Raw genomic sequence first — 18,710 nt, 5'->3', positions numbered from 1 at the left:
GTGATCATTTTAACTCAGTATGTCATGAATCGCTGTGTGGCAGGCAGGAATGGGACCCAAAATGCAGGCTCTTAGACACGAGGGATGAACTCAAAACCACAGCTTTATTTGCTGGCCGGGAAAAGCATACAAAAGCAAACTAAACTAAACTGGAAAATGACAACCTAAACTCACAGGGAGACACAAGGAGATCCACACAGCATGAGGGATGACACGACACTGACACGAAGACACACTGGGCTTAAATACACTGAGGAAGTCATCAAGGAAATAGAGACAGAAGGGGAGGCAGTTGGGAGGAATAAGACCTAATGAGACAGGGAACAAAGCTAGAAACACTGACATAAGACAGGAACATGAACCTTCAGAGTAAAACCGGAAACAAGACACCACTAAACAAAGACGCAGACACGACACTGAGAGAAGGACTAGACACTGAACTAAACCTGCAATAAAACACAAGAGAACACAAAACCTACGAACTAATCCCTAAACAAGAATAACTGAAACATAGATTCATCATCATCATCATAAGAAAAGCATCCAAAATGCAAAAACACACCAAAACATAACTCAAAATACTGGGTCACCGACCCAGGACCGTGACACAGTATGATGGATTGTTTGGATTTGTCTTTGTGTTTGTTTCTCTGCATGTCCAGCAGAGGGTTTTCTGCTGTTAATTGAGTTGTTGCATTTGTACGTTGTATTTTCTTTAGAACAGTAAGGATCAGAGACAAACAGTGAGAACAGATGAAGTTAGTTTGGACTTGCTGGTGCTGACTCTGACTGAGCTGATGTTTCTTAGAGCTGAGTCGGCGCTAACAGTTTCTGTGGTCTTGATGGAGCGTTTCTCATCTTTTCACCATCTCTGCTGGACATAACCAGAAATCTGAGTCAGCACATCCTCCCCGCAGGTGTGAAGAAGGAAACCTCACATACAAAATTGTGACTGAATTTGATTTGTAAATGTTTGACAAAGCTTAAAAACCTACTGTCAGTTTTGTACATTTTAAAATATAATTTTTAATTTCTAAATTTAAGTTTCAAGTGACAGCAGAATATTAGCACAAAGCAGCAAACACATGTTACTAAAATCAGTGCACGGTCAGCTGTGTAGACGGCTGTTTCTCCTCTGAGTTTAATTGTGAAAGTCATTTGCTGTAAAAAAAAAAAAAAGGTTTATTTTGAAGGATCAACAGGAAATTATCAGGGTTCCTGTGTCTAACTTAAGAGGACAAAACTTTTAGTGCAGCAGCAGCTGTGTATAGTTGTTATCAGGACTTTAACTGGAGATGAAGATGTTGCTGCCACTCCTGCTCTTCGTACTCGGTAAGAGCGCTCTTTGAATGCAAACACAACGACACAGCTGTTTGTGCTTTTAGACAACATAAAGTCTGTAACATGAGTTTACTGGATGTAAATATCAGCTGGATGTTGAACACAGTGACTTAACTGCAGATCACTGCAACGCACAGCAAAGGACTTTAAATCAGGTCTCTGCTTCTCACTCACGTGAGGTTTTCTACAAGTGTAAGCTTTGTTTTATATTTTAATGCTTCCATTTCTTTTGTTTGGTTGTTTTAAGGTTTTTAACCATGTTTAGTGAGAAGCTTTAGTACCTTCGGCTGATTCCTCCAGTTTCTTTTAAAAGTTGTAGATGTGCATCATCAGTTAAAGTATTATCACCACAGTGAAGTTAATGGAAGTTAAAATGATCTTGTCCAATGAGTTTCCGGCTTTTTGGGTGATTACAAACTCACTGATCTGATGTAAATAAAAGGAAGGAGCAAAGACTAAATGACAGAAGCAGCACTGTTGCCGCACAGCAAGAAGGTCCTGAGTTCAATTCCAACATCAGGCCGGGGTCTTTCTGTGTGGAGTTTGCATGTTCTCCCCGTGTTTGCGTGGGTTCCCTCCGGGTACTCCGGCTTCCTCCCACCGTCCAAAGACATGCAGCTTGTGGGGATAGGTTAATTGGATAATCCAAATTGTCACTAGGTGTGAATGCGGGAGTGAATGTGAGTGCGAATGGTTGTCTGTCCCTGTGTGTTGGCCCTGCGACAGACTGGCGACCTGTCCAGGCTGTACCCCGCCTCTCGCCCTATGACAGCTGGGATAGGCTCCAGCGCCCCCCGCGACCCTGAAAAAGATAAGCGGAAACGAATGGATGACAAACTAACAGCATGTGTTACAGAGAGAGCTCCTCTGTTATCACTGTCATCTCTGGATTTACAAGTTTGTAATTCCAGCTACAGTTCAGTGAACAATGTTCATATTAAAATGTAGTTGTTTATTCTAGCCTCATGTTTTATAACACTGTTCAGTATTTCATATATTATTTTATTTTATTATTATCTAATAGTTTCTTATAGTATTCCTTCTTACTACATCTTAGTATATTAATCAACTTATTTTATATATTTTATAAATAATTTTAGCTTCTTTAGTTTTCTGTCTTAAGAAATTTCTGTTTAGTACACTTTTTTAATAAAACTCATCATATGCACTGACATCTTGTTTCTGATGTATTTCACCCAGTTCTGTTTTACTTAACCGTTTTAAAATCATTTATTGTTTCCTCTGAAACAAATTATTAATCTTGTAATTGCTACCATTGACTGTAAAACTGTAAGATGGTCACTAATGAGAAGTCCACTTACTGTCCGTGTTCCAATAATCAGAATTATTTCCCTTTTTGCGCTGATTTATTGAAGAAAAAAAAAATCAAATCAAATCACTTTTATTGTCACGTCACATGTGCAGGTACACTGGTACAGTACATGTGAGTGAAATTCTTGTGTGCGAGCTTCACAAGCAACAGAGTTGTGCAAAAATACAATAACGTAAAACAAGCAAAATATAAAAATGGCTAATCTAAAAAGTAATAAATATATGTACAATATATAAAGGTATATACATTACTGAACGTGTGTACTAAATATGTTTTTCTACGTGTGTGTGTGTGTATATAGTGTGTATATACATGTTTTACAAATGAAATAAAGTAAACAATAAAATAAGATATATAAAATATACAGAGGTTGGTATGTGCAAAACAGTGGCATTTATATACAGTATGGAGTGCATAATGTTGAAGTTCCAGTAGTGAGGGTGAGGTGTCTATGACGTGTTCAGCAGTCTGATGGCCTGATGGAAAAAGCTGTCTCTCAGTCTGCTGGTACGGGACCGGATGCTGCAGAACCTCCTTCCTGATGGAAGTAGTCTGAACAGTTTGTGGCTGGGGTGACTGGAGTCCTTGATGATCCTCCCCGCTTTCCTCAGGCACCGCTTCCTGTAGATGTCTTGGAGGGAGGGAAGCTCACCTCCAATTATCCGTTCAGAGCACCGCACCACTCTCTGGAGAGCTTTGCGGTTGTAAGCGGTGCTGTTGCCGTACCAGGTGGTGATGCATCCAGTGAGGATGCTCTCAATGGCACAGCGATAGAAGGTCCTGAGGATGCGGGGGCTCATGCCGAATCTTTTCAGTCTCCTGAGAAAGAAGAGGCGCTGCTGCGCCTTCTTCACTGTTTTGTTTATGTGTACTGACCACGTAAGATCCTCAGCCAGATGTACACCAAGGAAGCGGAAGCTGCTCACTCTCTCCACAGCAGCGCCGTTGATGGTGATGGGGGTGTGTACTCCTCTGCACCTCCGGAAGTCCACTATCAGCTCCTTTGTCTTTGCGACGTTGAGGGTGAGATGGTTGTCTTGACACCAGTGGGTCAGGGCGCTGACCTCCTCCCTGTAGGCCCTGTAGAATGGCCTCTGACCATTGCCTTCTCTTTGACTATCGTAAAACTGAAAGCACAATATATTGTATTTGCTAAATAACATCGTAACATCATAAACTAGCTTGTTACACTCTTACTACAAACTAACAAGATAAAACTTTCAAATGTACAAATTATTGTACCATTTTTACACAAAACAAAATATAATTGTTTGATACCTTGTTTAGAGTCCAGATCATGTTGCTGACTGATATTTTTCAAGATCCACCATATTTCTGATGACCAGCACATTAGCTTCCTCTGATAATCCATTTAGTTTAATGAGTTTGCCGTCCCACTTTATTTTAGTATTGTACTTTTTTGGCTATTTCAGCATTGTGTTTAAAAGTCTTTATGTATGACTTTTCTCATGTTTATGAAAAAAAATTAACAACACGTGACCAGTGAGCTGTGTGTGTTTGGTGGTTGTTTGCTCCTGCTCAGTCGAGAGAAGTGTTTACTATCCTTTTTTTACTTACTTTTCAGTTTACTGACCGATGAGTTTTTGTTTGTTTCTTTAAATGGTGATAGCGGCTTGTCTGTCTCTTTTAGTCGAGTTATTAATAGAAACTTTAATAAAACCATTTAATTGAACCCTTTTGGCCTCCCGTTCTCCTTTATCTGACCCAGGCACTTTCTCTTACTTTCCCTCATCCCCTGCACCCTTTTCGGGGAACGTAATGCCATTTTTGAAGAAAACATGGCTGGGACTGACATTACATATTCTGCAACTTTATGAAACCACGTCATATGGACCCAAGGAAAAAATCCGCTGCATATACATAACACGTGTTTTTGTTGTGTGTGCTTGTGTCTCCTTCCAGTTTCCCAGCATGCCCTGGCTCCATTGGTGGAGGTGTATGAGGGGGAAATATCTGTCCCGTTGCTTTGCAAGTACTCAGGTTTTATACCTGAGGACAATCCCACAGTGCTGTGGACTCGCAATGATCTCAACCCCAAATCTGTCCACCTACGTCGAGAGGAAACGGATGATCTTAAAGGGCAAAACCAGCATTACAGAGGGCGCACATCAATGAGGCTCAATGCTCTGGACACTTTAGACTTCAGCCTCACTCTGAGAAACCCCCAAATGACTGATAGCGGCAACTACACCTGCTCCATTGGAAATGAAAGGGAGGAACTGAAAGTGACAGACATACAGCTGCATGTCAAAGGTAAGAAACCCAACACCTGTGATTACGAAGGTCAGAGGTCAAACTAAAGAGTAACAGAAAAGATCTTTCTAGTACTGAAAAACCTGATAAAATAGCAGCGATGTTTTCAAGATTCAACCAGTCTGGATACATCACAAAATGTGAAAATTGAATCTTATTTGTACAATTTTTGGTGTATCTGCTAAATCTGGATGATTTGATCCAGACATTCTTACATGTGCAGGAAAACCATCAGATCACAGGCCCAATAGGACAGACAATGACACAAAATGTTCTGTTATTTATGTGTAATTACTAAAAGTAGTCCTGTGAAGTCCTGGCACAGTTTTGGCTCACAGTCCATCCTGATATTCTTCATGCAGAATAGAGATTTTAATGACTTGATTATTGGTATTTATTTTTACTGGCAACAGAGTCAGAGGTCAGTAACACAGATGCTCAGATCTCAGATCAGGTTGATTCTATGATTAAAATCAGTGTGACTGAATCTGCTTCTTTAGTCACAGAACATCCAGAAAATACTCTCAGTCCTTCATTTGTTCTACATTTTGTTATGTAACAGCCAAAAATCCACAGATGTACATAAGTACTCCCAGCCTTTGCCAGGACACTAAAAATTGAACTCCGCTGAATCTTGTTTACTCTCATAATCTGTCAGATGTTTCTTGACTGGAATCAATCTGTGGTAGATTCAGATGATTGGACATGATTTGGACAGGCACACACCTGTCTGTATAAGGTCCCATAGTTGACAGTACATGTCAGAATCTAATTGAGCCTTGAGGTCTAAAGAATTGTCTGCAGACCTCTGAGACAGTATGAGTTGTATCCGATCTGGGGATCGGTCCCAATGAGCACGGTGGCCTCCGTCATCTGTAAATGGAAGAACACCCACCAGGACTCTTCCTAGAGTTTGCCACCCAGCAAATCTTAGTGACTGGGGTAGAAGGACCTTGGTCAGGAGGATGACCAAAAACCTTATGGTCATTCTTCAAATTCAAATTTTATTTGTCACACACACAACCATACACAGTATGACATGAGGTGAAATGCTTGTAGCTGTGCAATGCAATGCCCGACCATTAAATGATAGTGGTTTTACAGTATTTACAATTTACAGGTTATTACAAAATTTACAGATTTAACTTAGAAATTTACAGTAAAAATGTTCAAATAGCAGAAAGAGATTATAAATTATAGGAAGCGTGCATAAAGAAAACCAGAGTGCGTGTGGTGATGTGTGTGGGAGAGTCCAGTCCTACACCTGGTTCAGGGCCCGAATAGCCTGGGGGAAGAAGCTCCTCCTCATTCTCTCTGTTTTGGCCTTAAGGGAGCGGAAGCGCTTCCCAGACCTCAACAGTGAGAAGAGTCCATTGTTGGGATGGGAGAGGTCCATCATAATCTTCCTAGCTTTGGACTTGGACCGCTTGGTGTAGATGGACAGCAGGTCAGGGAGCTCTGATTGAATGATGCGTTCGGCCGAGCGCACCACTCTTTGCAGATCTCGTCTGTCCTGCTTGGTGCCGTTCCCAAACCAGGTGCAGATGTTTCCCGTCAGGATGCTCTCGATGGTGCAGGAGTAAAAGTTCTTGAGCACCTTCAGTGGCAGATGGAAGTCTCTAAGTCTTTTGAGGAAGAACAGACGCTGATGGGCTTTCTTAACCAGGGTGTTGATGTAACAGGACCATGACAGGGTCCTGAGTGATGTGGACACTCTAACATAGCTCCAGTTTTTCTCAGTGGAGAGAGGAGAACTTTCCAGAAGGAGAGCCACCAATCAGGGCTGTATGGTAGAGCAGCCAGACTGAAGCTGCACATGACAGGCTACCTCGAGTTTGCCAAAAAGCCCCCGAAGGACTCAGATCATCAGAAAGAAAATTCTCTGGTCTGATGAAACCAATGTTGAACTCTTTGGCCTGAATGCCAAGTGTCATGTCTTGAGAAAACCAGGCACCACTGGTCACCTGGTCAATACTCTCCCTACAGTTAAACATGGTGGTGGCAGCATCATGCTGAGGGATATTTTTTCAGTGGAAGGAACTAGAAGAATGCACCAATGTACAGAGACCTTCTTGATAATAATCTCTTCCAGAGTGCTCTGGACCTTAGACTGGGTGAAGGTTTATCATCCAACAGGAAAACAATCCTAAACATAGAGCCAAGTTAACAACACAGCTTTTAGGGACCACTTTACCAATGTTTTTGAGTGGTCCAGACAAGAACCCAATCAAACATCTCTGCAGACATTAGAAAATGTCCGACTGCAAAGACAAAATGCCTAAAAATAGGTGCCAGTCTTGTAGTATCATACTGAGAAAGACTCAAGGCTGTACTTGCTGCCAAAGTTGCTTCAACAAAGCACTGAACATAGTTTGTGAACACACATTATTGTTATTCTTCATTGAATGTTGGAATGAAAAAATGTGGACATGTGAAGTGCTGGGAATATTTTCCAGATGCAATTTTAATTCTTTGGTTTACTGTCCTTTCAGACCAGGAACTGAAGGTGAAGGTTATTGAAGGATCAGAGTCTGTCATCCTGCCCTGCAAAACTAAACATGACCTACCTAAAAACACAAGTGTGGAGTGGATGAGATTGAACAGAGAAACCAGGATGGTCCATGGATATTCAAATGGAAGTGACCAACTTAAGAACCAGGACGACCTTTACTGTGGTCGCACAAAGATGAACAAAGACCTGCTGAGAACTGGAGACCTCAGTCTGACCCTGGAATACCCCACAGAGAGAGACAGTGGAGGATACATCTGCACCATCTACAGGGACAAAGACATCCAGAAGCAGAAAGTAGTGCTGCAGGTCAAAGGTCAGAGATGTAGCTAAAGACCAGTGGTCCGTGCACGATATTGAGATCAGAGTTTAAAGCTGATGTTATTTTTGTTTGTTTTTTTGTTTTGTATTTTTTACACAGAACGGTTTCCATCCTGGGCCACAGCTCTCCTGGTTTTCTTGGGTGTTGTCCTGGTCCTTGTTGTAGTCGTTTCTGGAGCTCTTTTATTTCATTTCCGGCACTATTTCATATCACGTGAGTGTCTCCTACTACACTACCCATAATGCCGGTGGTCAGCAGGTGTCCTCTGGTGGCTCCTTGACTGTGGCTCACACAAACTTGTTCCAGAAGCTGAAAGAGTTGAGAGTTACAAACAGCTGATACAGAGAGCTGAAGAGAAACTTCCAGGTTTGTTCCAGAAGTCAGAAAACCTCCTTCAGACTCAGTCATTGATCAGTGAAACAGCTCCACAACATGACTTTACTAAACAGTGTGTGTGCTTCACTGCATTGATCTGACACAGAGGCTGCATGTGTGCAAGCTGTTCTTCTTCTGTGGTGGTAAACAGCAGGCTGACATGGAAACATGTGCTGACAGTAAATGTTGCAGCAGCTTCAGTAAATGTTCCTCCTTGAGTTGTGCTCAGTCATGTGGTGGAGAGCTTCAGATGTTCAGAGCAGACACATGAGATCTTCATGGTTTCTGTGCTGATGTGTGTGAGACATGGCCGACTGTGGAGGCTCAGTCTGTCTGTTCTTCTGCTCTTCATCCAACATGTCTGCAGCATTAGTAAGGTAGTGAGTGCTTAATTAATCATTTATAAAGCAATACTCATCTTTAGTGTTTGGTTTATAAATAGATATAAGTGTATAATCTTGATTAATATGTCTGTTTTATACGTCTGATGAACAAAGTATTTAGAAGCACATTCGTTTGCTTTAATAAATGTTTCGTTAGTACTTATTTCATATTTTATATCATGGTTAATTCAGGCAGTTAATAGTTAATGTCTTTTGTTCTAGAATCTAGATGATCTAAAGTGAGAACTACTTTGGCTTTATAAAGAATTGCTTAATGAAAATGGAAGTGTTTCAAGACTCCAACAAGTCTTTAAAACAGAAAAATGATGCAGACAAAGCACAAAGAGATACAGAACATACAAATATTAACTGCCAGGTGCAAACATCACCCACCTGAGGTTCACTGAATACTCAGCTTGTGCGAGTGGATTAAACTAAGAAGATCAGCTGAACAGTTGGAGTCACAGGATAGCTTAACTGAAATATACTGAAGCCTCTTCATTTAAGATAAACACAATTTTCACAAATCCATAGAGATTATTTGACATAACTTCACAAATAAGTGTAAACACCACAAAAAGATACCGTGTATCCATCATGTTAAGCCGCAGGCTCCACTCCTGGTGGTGCCCTTCCGTCAATTCCTTTAAGTTTCAGCTTTGCAACCATACTCCCCCCGGAACCCAAAGACTTTGGTTTCCCGGACGCTGCCTGGCGGGTCATGGGAATAACGCCGCCGGATCGCTAGTTGGCATCGTTTATGGTCGGAACTACGACGGTATCTGATCGTCTTCGAACCTCCGACTTTCGTTCTTGATTAAACTGATAATGCAGAGAAATGTCTCTGGGAGGTTTCAGAGTTTGGGATGTTTTAGTTCAGTCCTGATGTTCAGCTGTCCTCTAGTCAGACGTGTCAACATCCAGCCTGCTTCAGTTCCTAAGTGATGCTGAATTAAACGAAATAGTGCTTTCACACAGAGGAACTCAGCTGAAATGAAGGAAGTAGTAAATGGTGTCCTCTTCATACACAATGAAAACTCTGAGCTGCTCCTCGGGGTGAGAAGGTGATCGGGTGAAGAGGTGGTTCTCCATCATGAATCAGAATCCCAAATCTCAATGGGCATTTCCACGGTACCTTATAAACCCCATCCTGTTAAAGAGTGATGTTACTGGTCCTTCTGCTCTGATTTGCTTCTGTCCTTCAGCATTTCTCTACACCTCTGAAAATTTGCTGCTGTCTGCTTGTTGTTCTTTCAGTTTTTATGGTAAAGGTGGAGGTGGAGGAGGGGGCGGAGTCTGTCCAGCTGCCCTTCAAAACCACAAAAAACCTGTCGGGGGAAATTCAAGTGATATGGGAACGTTATGAGCCGTTCCAGAAGGCCCATGTGTTTACAAACGGCCCAAACCAATATGAAGAACAGCACGAGGTTTACAGAGGCCGAACTGTGATGAACAAAGACCTGCTGAAAACTGGAGACTTCAGTCTGACCCTGAAACAGCCCACAGAGAGAGACAGTGGAGAGTACAAGTGTTTGGTCTGGAGGAAGGGAACCTTCATCAGAAAGAAAACTGTGAAGCTCAAAGTCAAAGGTTGGTTTGTCTGTTTGTTTATTGGCTTGTGTGTGTGTGTCTGACTGTCTTGTGTCTCCTCTGCAGGGAGAGTTCAGGTCCAGGATCAAACAGGGGACATCAGGAACAGCAGCAGCGCCATTGATCCGATGACTCTGATAGCTGATCAATCAGTTTGATCTGTGTGTTCTTTGATTGTTGATCAGTGATGTCAGCCAATCAGCATGATCACATGACCATGGTAATGATTTTTGTTCTCACTTATTTTGCATTTTTTATTGTAAATTTGGATTTAATCTAAATTACTATTATAATAATTATTGTTCGATGAGTTCAACCTCCGTCACTCTGACCTTTAAACTTTATCTGCATTTTGGGGTTTTGCTGTGTCAGCGTTGTACTACAGAAACACAGTTTCTACTTTTAAGTCCAGTTTCCTGGTGTTGGTGTTCATATGTGGTGCAGCCCCCTCCACCCATCCTGTTTCCTGATCTGTCTGCATCCTGTCAGCAAATCTATCCTGGACTTTGTCGGATCAGCTGTTGTGCTTTCTGTTCCCATATTCCTCGTCTCTGTCTCACCATCTTTATCCCTGTCTGGACTTTAATTATCAGCTTTAAACAAAGCTTCTGCTTTACTCGTCTTTCTTCACTGGACTGTTAGACAGAGTCATGTGAGCTGCACAGGGACTACACATGGAAAAGAGCAGCCTAGCTTGAGCCCAATTGGTTTCCATCTTCTGTTTTTAGACTGATTATTATCTGTTAACACACAAAATAAAATCATCTGGCTGACCTTTAATCTGATGCAGTGTTTTTCTTCTTCTGTGGTGTTTGTGATGGAGCAGCTGCTCCTGATGTGTTTGATGACACCAGGGTTCCTGCTGCTTCAGCAAAGGTCGACAAACAGTTATTTTTTTTAATATATAAAAGTTTTATAAGTTAGTCTCTAATATTTATGATAATTTTAAAGAGAAAGTCAGAACATCACATAAAAGTTATGTTGGTTTTGTAATGGAAGATTTCTGTTATTCTCATTTAAAGTGCTCATGTTTAGAGCTAGCTGAACTTATTTTGACCTCGACAGCTGAAGAAAACGGAAACTGTCAGAGGTCAGAGTCAGAGCTCTACTGAGCCAACAATCCCTTTAACGTTAACTAGTAATGACTTCATGAACTTCTAAACAAAATTTTTATCATTAGAGAAAAAAATGACCAATAATCATCTCACAGATGTAATATTATCTACAGCTACTTTTAGTACCATTGATGTTAAGTTAGACTCTTTTTCTCCAATTGATCTTTCTGAGTTAACTTCAATAATTACTTCCTCCAAACCATCAACGTGTCTTTTAGACCCCATTCCTACAAAACTGCTCAAAGAAGTCCTGCCATTAATTAATTCTTCAATCTTAAATGTGATCAACCTATCTCTAATAATCGGCTATGTACCACAGGCCTTCAAGCTGGCTGTAGTTAAACCTTTACTCAAAAAGCCATCTCTAGACCCAGCAGTCTTAGCTAATTATAGGCCAATCTCCAACCTTCCTTTCATATCAAAAATACTTGAAAGAGTAGTTGTCAAACAGCTAACAGATCATCTGCAGAGGAATGGCTTATTTGAAGAGTTTCAGTCAGGTTTCAGAGCTCATCACAGCACAGAAACAGCTTTAGTGAAGGTTACAAATGATCTTCTTATGGCCTCTGACAGTGGACTCATCTCTGTGGTTGTCCTGCTAGACCTCAGTGCTGCGTTCGATACTGTTGACCATAATATCCTATTAGAGTGATTAGAACATGCTGTAGGTATTACAGGTACTGCGCTGCAGTGGTTTGTATCATATCTATCTAATAGACTCCAATTTGTACATGTAAATGGAGAGTCCTCTTCACACACTAAGGTCAATTATGGTGTTCCACAGGGTTCAGTGCTAGGACCAATTCTATTTACATTATACATGCTTCCCTTAGGCAGCATCATTAGAAGACATAGCATAAATTTTCACTGCTATGCAGATGACACGCAGCTCTATCTATCCATGAAGCCAGGTAACACACACCGATTAGTTAAACTGCAGGAATGTCTTAAAGACATAAAGACCTGGATGGCCGCTAACTTTCTGCTTCTTAATTCAGATAAAACTGAGGTTATTGTACTCGGCCCTGAAAATCTTAGAAATATGGTATCTAACCAGATTCTTACTCTGGATGGCATTACCTTGGCCTCCAGTAACGCTGTGAGGTTTCTTCCTGTTAAAAGGGAGTTTTTCCTTCCCACTGTCGCCAAAGTGCTTGCTCATAGGGGGTCATATGATTGTTGGGTTTTTCTCTGTATTTATTATTGTGCTATCTACTGTACAATATAAAGCGCCTTGAGGCGACTTTTGTTGTGATTTGGCGCTATATAAATAAAATTGAATTGAAATTGAATTGAACTGTGATATCTCTTTAAAACATGCTGGAGTGAAGACCACAGAGCCTGGCAAGAGGAAGTAGTTGTTATGAAAGGATAAGCAGGTGCTGCCATGCCTTGAGAGCTCAGAGCTTGCATGACTGTGTTAACCATCTGTTTGCTCTCCCATGCACATGATAATAAAGGCGTTGGTTACAGCTAACTGTGTCTGCAGATGTTGTTAATTCCACCACAGTTTGTGCTTTCTTCTTTTTCTAGAAGAAGAAAGCTGAATGTCTGTAATGGTGATCTGCCTGTGAAAATATAGAGGAACCTTTAAGGAACAATTTAAAGAATCAGCAACAAAACGTTGCCAGTAAACGCTAACCATCAAACCCTTTAGTGTCCCACAAAGCTCAGATGGAGCAGACGGCCTCATATAATTAGCTCTGAATATGTGTAAGAGTCCAGCAGAAAGTCTGACCCAGTTTGAATCTCCTGAAGAAGTTTGGATGTGAATCATGGGAAAAGTGTCTCACTTCAGGCTCTGATTCTGTTCTCAGAGAGTTTTGTTCCATTTTCTTCTTCCTAACAGCACAAAAGTTAGGCGCACTCAAATTTTTCAACCGCATCGCTTAAACCGCAGTTTTACATGTGCACATTTTTTGGGGGGAAGTTGCAGTCCATACAGACAATATTCATTTCTAAATTATTGACTGACCATCTTGTGCTTAAAGTGTTTTGTCAATATTGTAGAAAATGTTAAACTTAACCTCTGACATCCTGTTTGCTGTTGCCTGCTTTTGAAAGGCAGTGGGGAGAGGGGACACTTGTGCAGTGCATTTATTGCAGCATATGTGTTTTCTGGATACACTGCTGCTTTTTCAGCATTCAAAGATTGATGGCATCGTGTCAGAGCACTTCGAATTTCAGACGGATCAGGCCTTAACAAAAAAGCAGCAGAATCGCTGAGCTCCGACAGCGTGTCCGTCTACGGGCCGTCGGGTGAAAAAGCCGAGAAATACAAAGAACTGAAGAAGCTTCTCGGATGAGAGGTGAAACGTCTTCAAGCAACTTAAAGAAGTCCAGACGCTTTTCTTTCCAAGCTCCTTTGACCGAGAAAGACAAAGCTGATTTTGATGCGTCGGATCTGTGTTTACGTCTTTGTGTGGAATTCGTGTACCTGCTCTCATTTACTGTTTGGTGGTTGTTGAAATAGTTTTGTGAGCTTTAATCTGAGAATCTGGCGTTTTTGGCAAAACAGTTATATTTAAAAGTCAATTCAGGATTTAATGAATCGATATCGCTTTATTACTCACCTCCCTCTCTCCAACTGCACTTTCAACTGGACCACGGCCACTCAGAGAGGTCCCGCCCCTGACTCTTTGATTGGTTTAGTCCACGATAGGGCATAATGTGTGTCTGTTGTTGACCACACGGAGAGTTGCAGAGATTTTTTTTTTCGCACTGGTGCAACCAAAGATTTTTTTTAGTCGCACCATTGAAAAATTTGGTCGCACTCTAGAGCCCTGTAAGCTGTTAATGTTCAACATGACTGATGTAACAAATCCACTAAGTGATTCAGTTTGTTTGGAGGAAGCAGCTTATCTGAGGTCGTGTGATCATCAGCAGCTTTCAGTGGGGCTGATTTGGATTCACTGAACATTATTTTCACATGTGATGTTGATGCTGATGGTATTGCTTTTAGGCATGCTGATAATGACAGTAAGTCAGAACCCAGACAGCTGCCGTGACTTTCTAGATTTCTTTAGTTCAGTTTTGTTTATAAACCCCTGAATTACAACAACTGTCCTCTCAAGATGCTTCAAACTCTGTCTGTGTGGGTTCTCAGTCATCCAGGCCATGGTAGTCTAAGGAGGCTGGAAAAAAGTGAACAAACGTAGTGTATGCTATGCAGGAGTGTTGAGATCAATACACTGGAGAAACAAAGCAGCCACTTCATGCTCTCTCTTTAAAATCACTGTCAGTACTCTCACTGCAGTGTTGTGGGTCAACCAATGGCTTTTCAGGGAGTTTTTAGGACATCCCAATATAATATACAAAGAAAATAATTAGAAGAATGACAATAATGAATTACAGTAGTCCAGCCTTGAATTAACAAATGCATGAAATAGTAGACATATTCTAAATATAGATATTTAGTTGAAACTTCATTCTTTGATTGTTTCTTTTTTTGAAGGCAGTAAACAATTGTACAACAATGTTCTGTAAGCGTTAATATCTGTTCCTGAAGCAGGACACTTTTCTCATTTTCATTTTCATTTTATTTCTCCGATTTCAGCGTTTTTGCTTCACAACTAAAGAGTGCAGTTTACTTTGTGTGCACTAACATGGACTCAAATCAACCAGCACCACCTCTGGCCAAGTGCCACAGCCTACAGCCAGATCAACTTGCGACACACATCTGCACCACGTTTGAATTTGTTTCATGTACAATACATTTGTACCTTTCAGTTGTGTCTGTTTGTGCGTCATGCAAATAAACCTTTGAAAAGAATGAAATGATATCATATATTCATTATTGGCCTACATTTGTACAAAATTCCAAATGATATACACAAAGTCATAGAAATCACCACTCCAATTGGTCATCATGATTTTAATATTCTCTTTTTCCATAACAATGAAATACGCCTTGGACAAATATGACACATCAATAGTTCATTAGTGTTGTCACATCACATCCTGTAAGCATCTTCTGTCTGTGTCTTTTCTCTGGAAATGAATATTTCCAGCCAATATAGGCAATCCATCAACATGGCTGGAGAGTTGGTTGTTATATACAGTCTGTATAAGTGTGGTTAATCTAATGAATATTTGTAAGGAGATGGTGGCCTTGACCCAGTTTCCCCCGCTATCCCCTTGAACTGCCTAGAGGCGTGAGTACTATTGTTTGCACATGCTTTTTATTTTACTGCTTGGCAACAAGTGAAGCAGCCATGTTGTTTTAGGTCTCAACGCACCCGAGCCACGACTCAGGCCTGCAACGAGGTATTTGTTAACAGAAAGACTGTTGCAGTTAAGGTGGGTTTGTGTTGGTGAGAGTGTATGTGGGCCTACAATATTATTTAATTATTTGATTTCAGTTGACGTTCAATACTTTATCATTGCTCAACAAACGTTATTCATTTTACTTATTTTCTTTTATGGTTTTGGAACTAATCAGTCACTAAAGTGGGGTTTCATTTATAACGGACATGCTTGCGTGTGGTTTGATGTCATATAGTCTACTTTAATGCACCCTTCATATTACAAACATCAAAAAGGGAGTATCAGAGTATCATTCACACACTTTCATAGTTTTATCACATCGTGTGTTACTGCTGTCTCATAACATGAATTTCTCTGTGAGAGGCCAGTCTACTCACAGATTTAGCTTCAATGCTCTCCTTCTGTGGTTCCTCCTTCCTCCTGGATGATAAGAAGACCACTTCACTGTTTCACCTGGGAACAACCTCAGTCAGCACTGCTGCATTATCCTGTTTAGATGTTGGAAAGGCCTCCAAACAGGATCCACTCACTACGGGGAAAGAAATGTTTATCAACACAGACAAACAAGACGCCATCCTGAGACTGCAGCCATATTTCTGTGTGTGTGTGTGTGTGCGTGTGTGTGTGTGTGCGTGTGTGTGTGTGTGTGTGTGTGTGTGAGAGAGAGAGACCCCTCCCGCTCAGCTGTTGCTTAGCAGCCATGTTTACTCTGGCATGGAATCCTGGAAACTGGGTCAGGGTTGTGAGCTGGAGGCAGGAGGACGACATCGAGCAGCTTCAACGTCAGGATTCCATAATCCAGCAGAAGCACTACATCTAAAGTCTAACTGGAGGTGGTGTAGATTGTTGTTCTTTCTTGATTCCAGTGAAGGTGGAGGTGGAGGAGGGGGAAAAGTAAGTCCAGCTGCCCTTCAAAATAACAAAAAACCTGTCTGGGGAAATTCAAGTAATATGGGAACATTATGAGCCGTTCCAGAAGGCCAGTCTGACCTGAAACAGCCCACAGAGAGAGACAGTGGAGAGTACAAGTGTTTGTCTGGAGTAAGGAAACCTTCATCAGAAAGAAAACTGTGAAGCTCAAAGTCAAAGGTTGGTTTGTCTGTTTGTTTTGTTGGCTTGTGTGATTGTGTCTGAATGTCTTGTGTCTCCTCTGCAGGGAGAGTTCAGGTCCAGGATCAAACAGGGGACATCAGGACCAGAAGCAGCTCCATTGATCCGACTCCTCTGACGGCTGATCAGTCAGTGTTACGACTGCTGTCGTAATGTTGTCTCTCATGTGCAAATTTAAGTGTGCAGGTGCCTCTCCATCATTGGTGGATCCCGGAGACGGTACCTGCAGATTGGCTAACTACATGGAGACAACATATTTGATGACTCCACCATCTACAGCCCGGCCAGGCATTCATCCTCGGCCCATCCCAACCAGCAGTGTACGGATGCTCGTTTTACACAGGAGCATGTAGGGGTGGACTACCTTTTTTATATCCTCAAGGATATATCCTTTTGTTTGTTGTTTTTGCATTAGGTCCACCCTGAAGTTATAGTCCGCTCCTTTCCTTTGTGTTGAACCCACTCATTGTAATACAGAAACACAGATTATACTTCCATTATAAGTCCAGTTTCTTCGTGTTGGTGTTCAGATGTGGTGCACCCCCCACCACCCGTCTTGTAATTAACTGCTTTAGCCCACTTACAATGAAAATTTAAAACAAATCTTGTTCATGACCTGTGTAGTATGTTAACACTATTGGAAGTAAAAATAACTTGAACTCCAATTTGGAAAACACAACTTTCTTTCTTTTTTTTTTTTTATAAAGCTCTGACTTGTATTATGAGTCTGTGGTTTGGGAGAGAGTCTGTAACTCTGTCTGTAAAATACAGTATATAATGACCAATGTTGGGCAATTAATTATATAGTTACTTCTTCAAAAAAAGTAACTCAGTTTGGCAAACAACAAAGTTTTTTGCAGCTATTTTTTTAATGCAGCCAAAGCATTTTTAAATAAACATTTCAAACTATTTACAGAACAATCAGCTGTTCTGCATCAAATCTGATGCCACACAAATTATTTGTGCCACTCCAAGAAATAATTTCTGTCCACTATGAGATAAAGGAGAACAACAGCCTGATACCTGCAGGCCTGACAACAGGAGATGTTTCACTCTTGTAACACCTGTAACATTCAGCAGTCGCCTCATTGTTCTGACACACACAACAAAACTACACAACTGACCACACTACACACTAACTACACAAGATGTGCGCTAAACGTCTCAAATCTCTCACATCTCAAAACACGCTGTCACTCCTAAAACTTCCCCCCGTTTCTTAACAACTAGATGCCACGTTGCCATATCATTTTTTGATTGGTCGACATGGTACTTTTTTGGACGAATAGGAAAGGGAGACGGGGGTGGGGGTTTGTTTTTGCTCACAGGCGGAGAGTGCTTTGCTTTCGAGCCTTTTTTTCTTATAAAACGCCGTTTTTACCGTTTCTTTCCGCAGTAAATATAAACAACGGTAGTATTCAAGAAGAAAACCAAACATTGCATATTTTTTTTTAATCACAACTCTGGTTTTACGTGGCCTATCAACACCATTTAAAAACTGGTATAAAGATCCACACTTTTCCCGTCAATCGTTCCGTCTGTCCCGCTCACATCTCCAATGGTTGTACACGTTGTCATTAACGTGGCTTCACTCCACATCAGCCACGCTGCTTTGCTAAAACTCCGGTGTTGGCACATAAGGACGCTGTCATAACCTGTCAACCACGTTGATTGGCTGCGTATATACAAATGTGAATCGCATTATTGGCTGGACTATGGGATAAGGTAGCATCGTTCTAATCCCATACAGGAGCAGCCAGTCACTTACTGACTAACACTGCAAAACAGAATTGTTAAAGTATTAATTTTAATTTCAATTCAGGTTAGATGTTTTTTTTGTGTGCAACGCAGATTTTCTGTGCGCAGAGACCGTGCCAGCAGTGCGCATCTTAGGGGGAACATTGGTGCTGACCACTCAGTGCATTTTATCAACAATTTTAATATTTTTTGGGAATGCAGGCATCTGTTTAAAGCAAATGGATTTAATTTTAACAAGTCAGGGGTGAAACTGTTCACCTCCAACTTGTTTTATTCCATACGTCATCCATCTGTGCTTGGTGCCAAGGCTGAGATAAACGAGGAGTTATCTCAC

General features: G+C 41.2%; 1 protein-coding gene across 5 annotated transcripts; it reads left to right on the top strand.

Annotated features, from left to right (window-relative positions):
- The first annotated feature begins 1,228 nt into the window (after positions 1-1,228).
- LOC100704026 (butyrophilin-like protein 2) lies at positions 1,229-16,829 on the top strand. 5 transcript variants are annotated; one of them, XR_003217357.1, is made up of 7 exons: positions 1,229-1,332; positions 4,598-4,948; positions 7,441-7,773; positions 7,879-7,992; positions 9,795-10,127; positions 10,205-10,347; positions 10,500-10,907. XR_003217357.1 is itself a non-coding variant. In XM_019357149.2 (6 exons), the coding sequence occupies exons 1-6, from the start codon at positions 1,296-1,298 to the stop codon at positions 16,720-16,722; spliced, it is 1,215 nt and encodes a 404-aa protein (XP_019212694.1). In that variant the 5' UTR covers positions 1,229-1,295; the 3' UTR covers positions 16,723-16,829. The 5 variants fall into 5 exon arrangements, 3 of the variants coding, with proteins under 3 accessions (XP_019212694.1, XP_019212693.1, XP_019212692.1); XR_002061522.2 differs by having other exon boundaries at positions 10,194-10,347; XM_019357149.2 differs by lacking the exons at positions 10,205-10,347; positions 10,500-10,907 and adding an exon at positions 16,676-16,829.
- Positions 16,830-18,710: the final 1,881 nt, after the last annotated feature.

Source organism: Oreochromis niloticus, linkage group LG3, assembly GCF_001858045.2.
Source record: "Oreochromis niloticus isolate F11D_XX linkage group LG3, O_niloticus_UMD_NMBU, whole genome shotgun sequence".
NCBI lineage: Eukaryota > Metazoa > Chordata > Actinopteri > Cichliformes > Cichlidae > Oreochromis > Oreochromis niloticus.
Note: the sequence above shows the minus strand (reverse complement) of the source record. Positions and strands in the feature narration are given on the sequence as shown.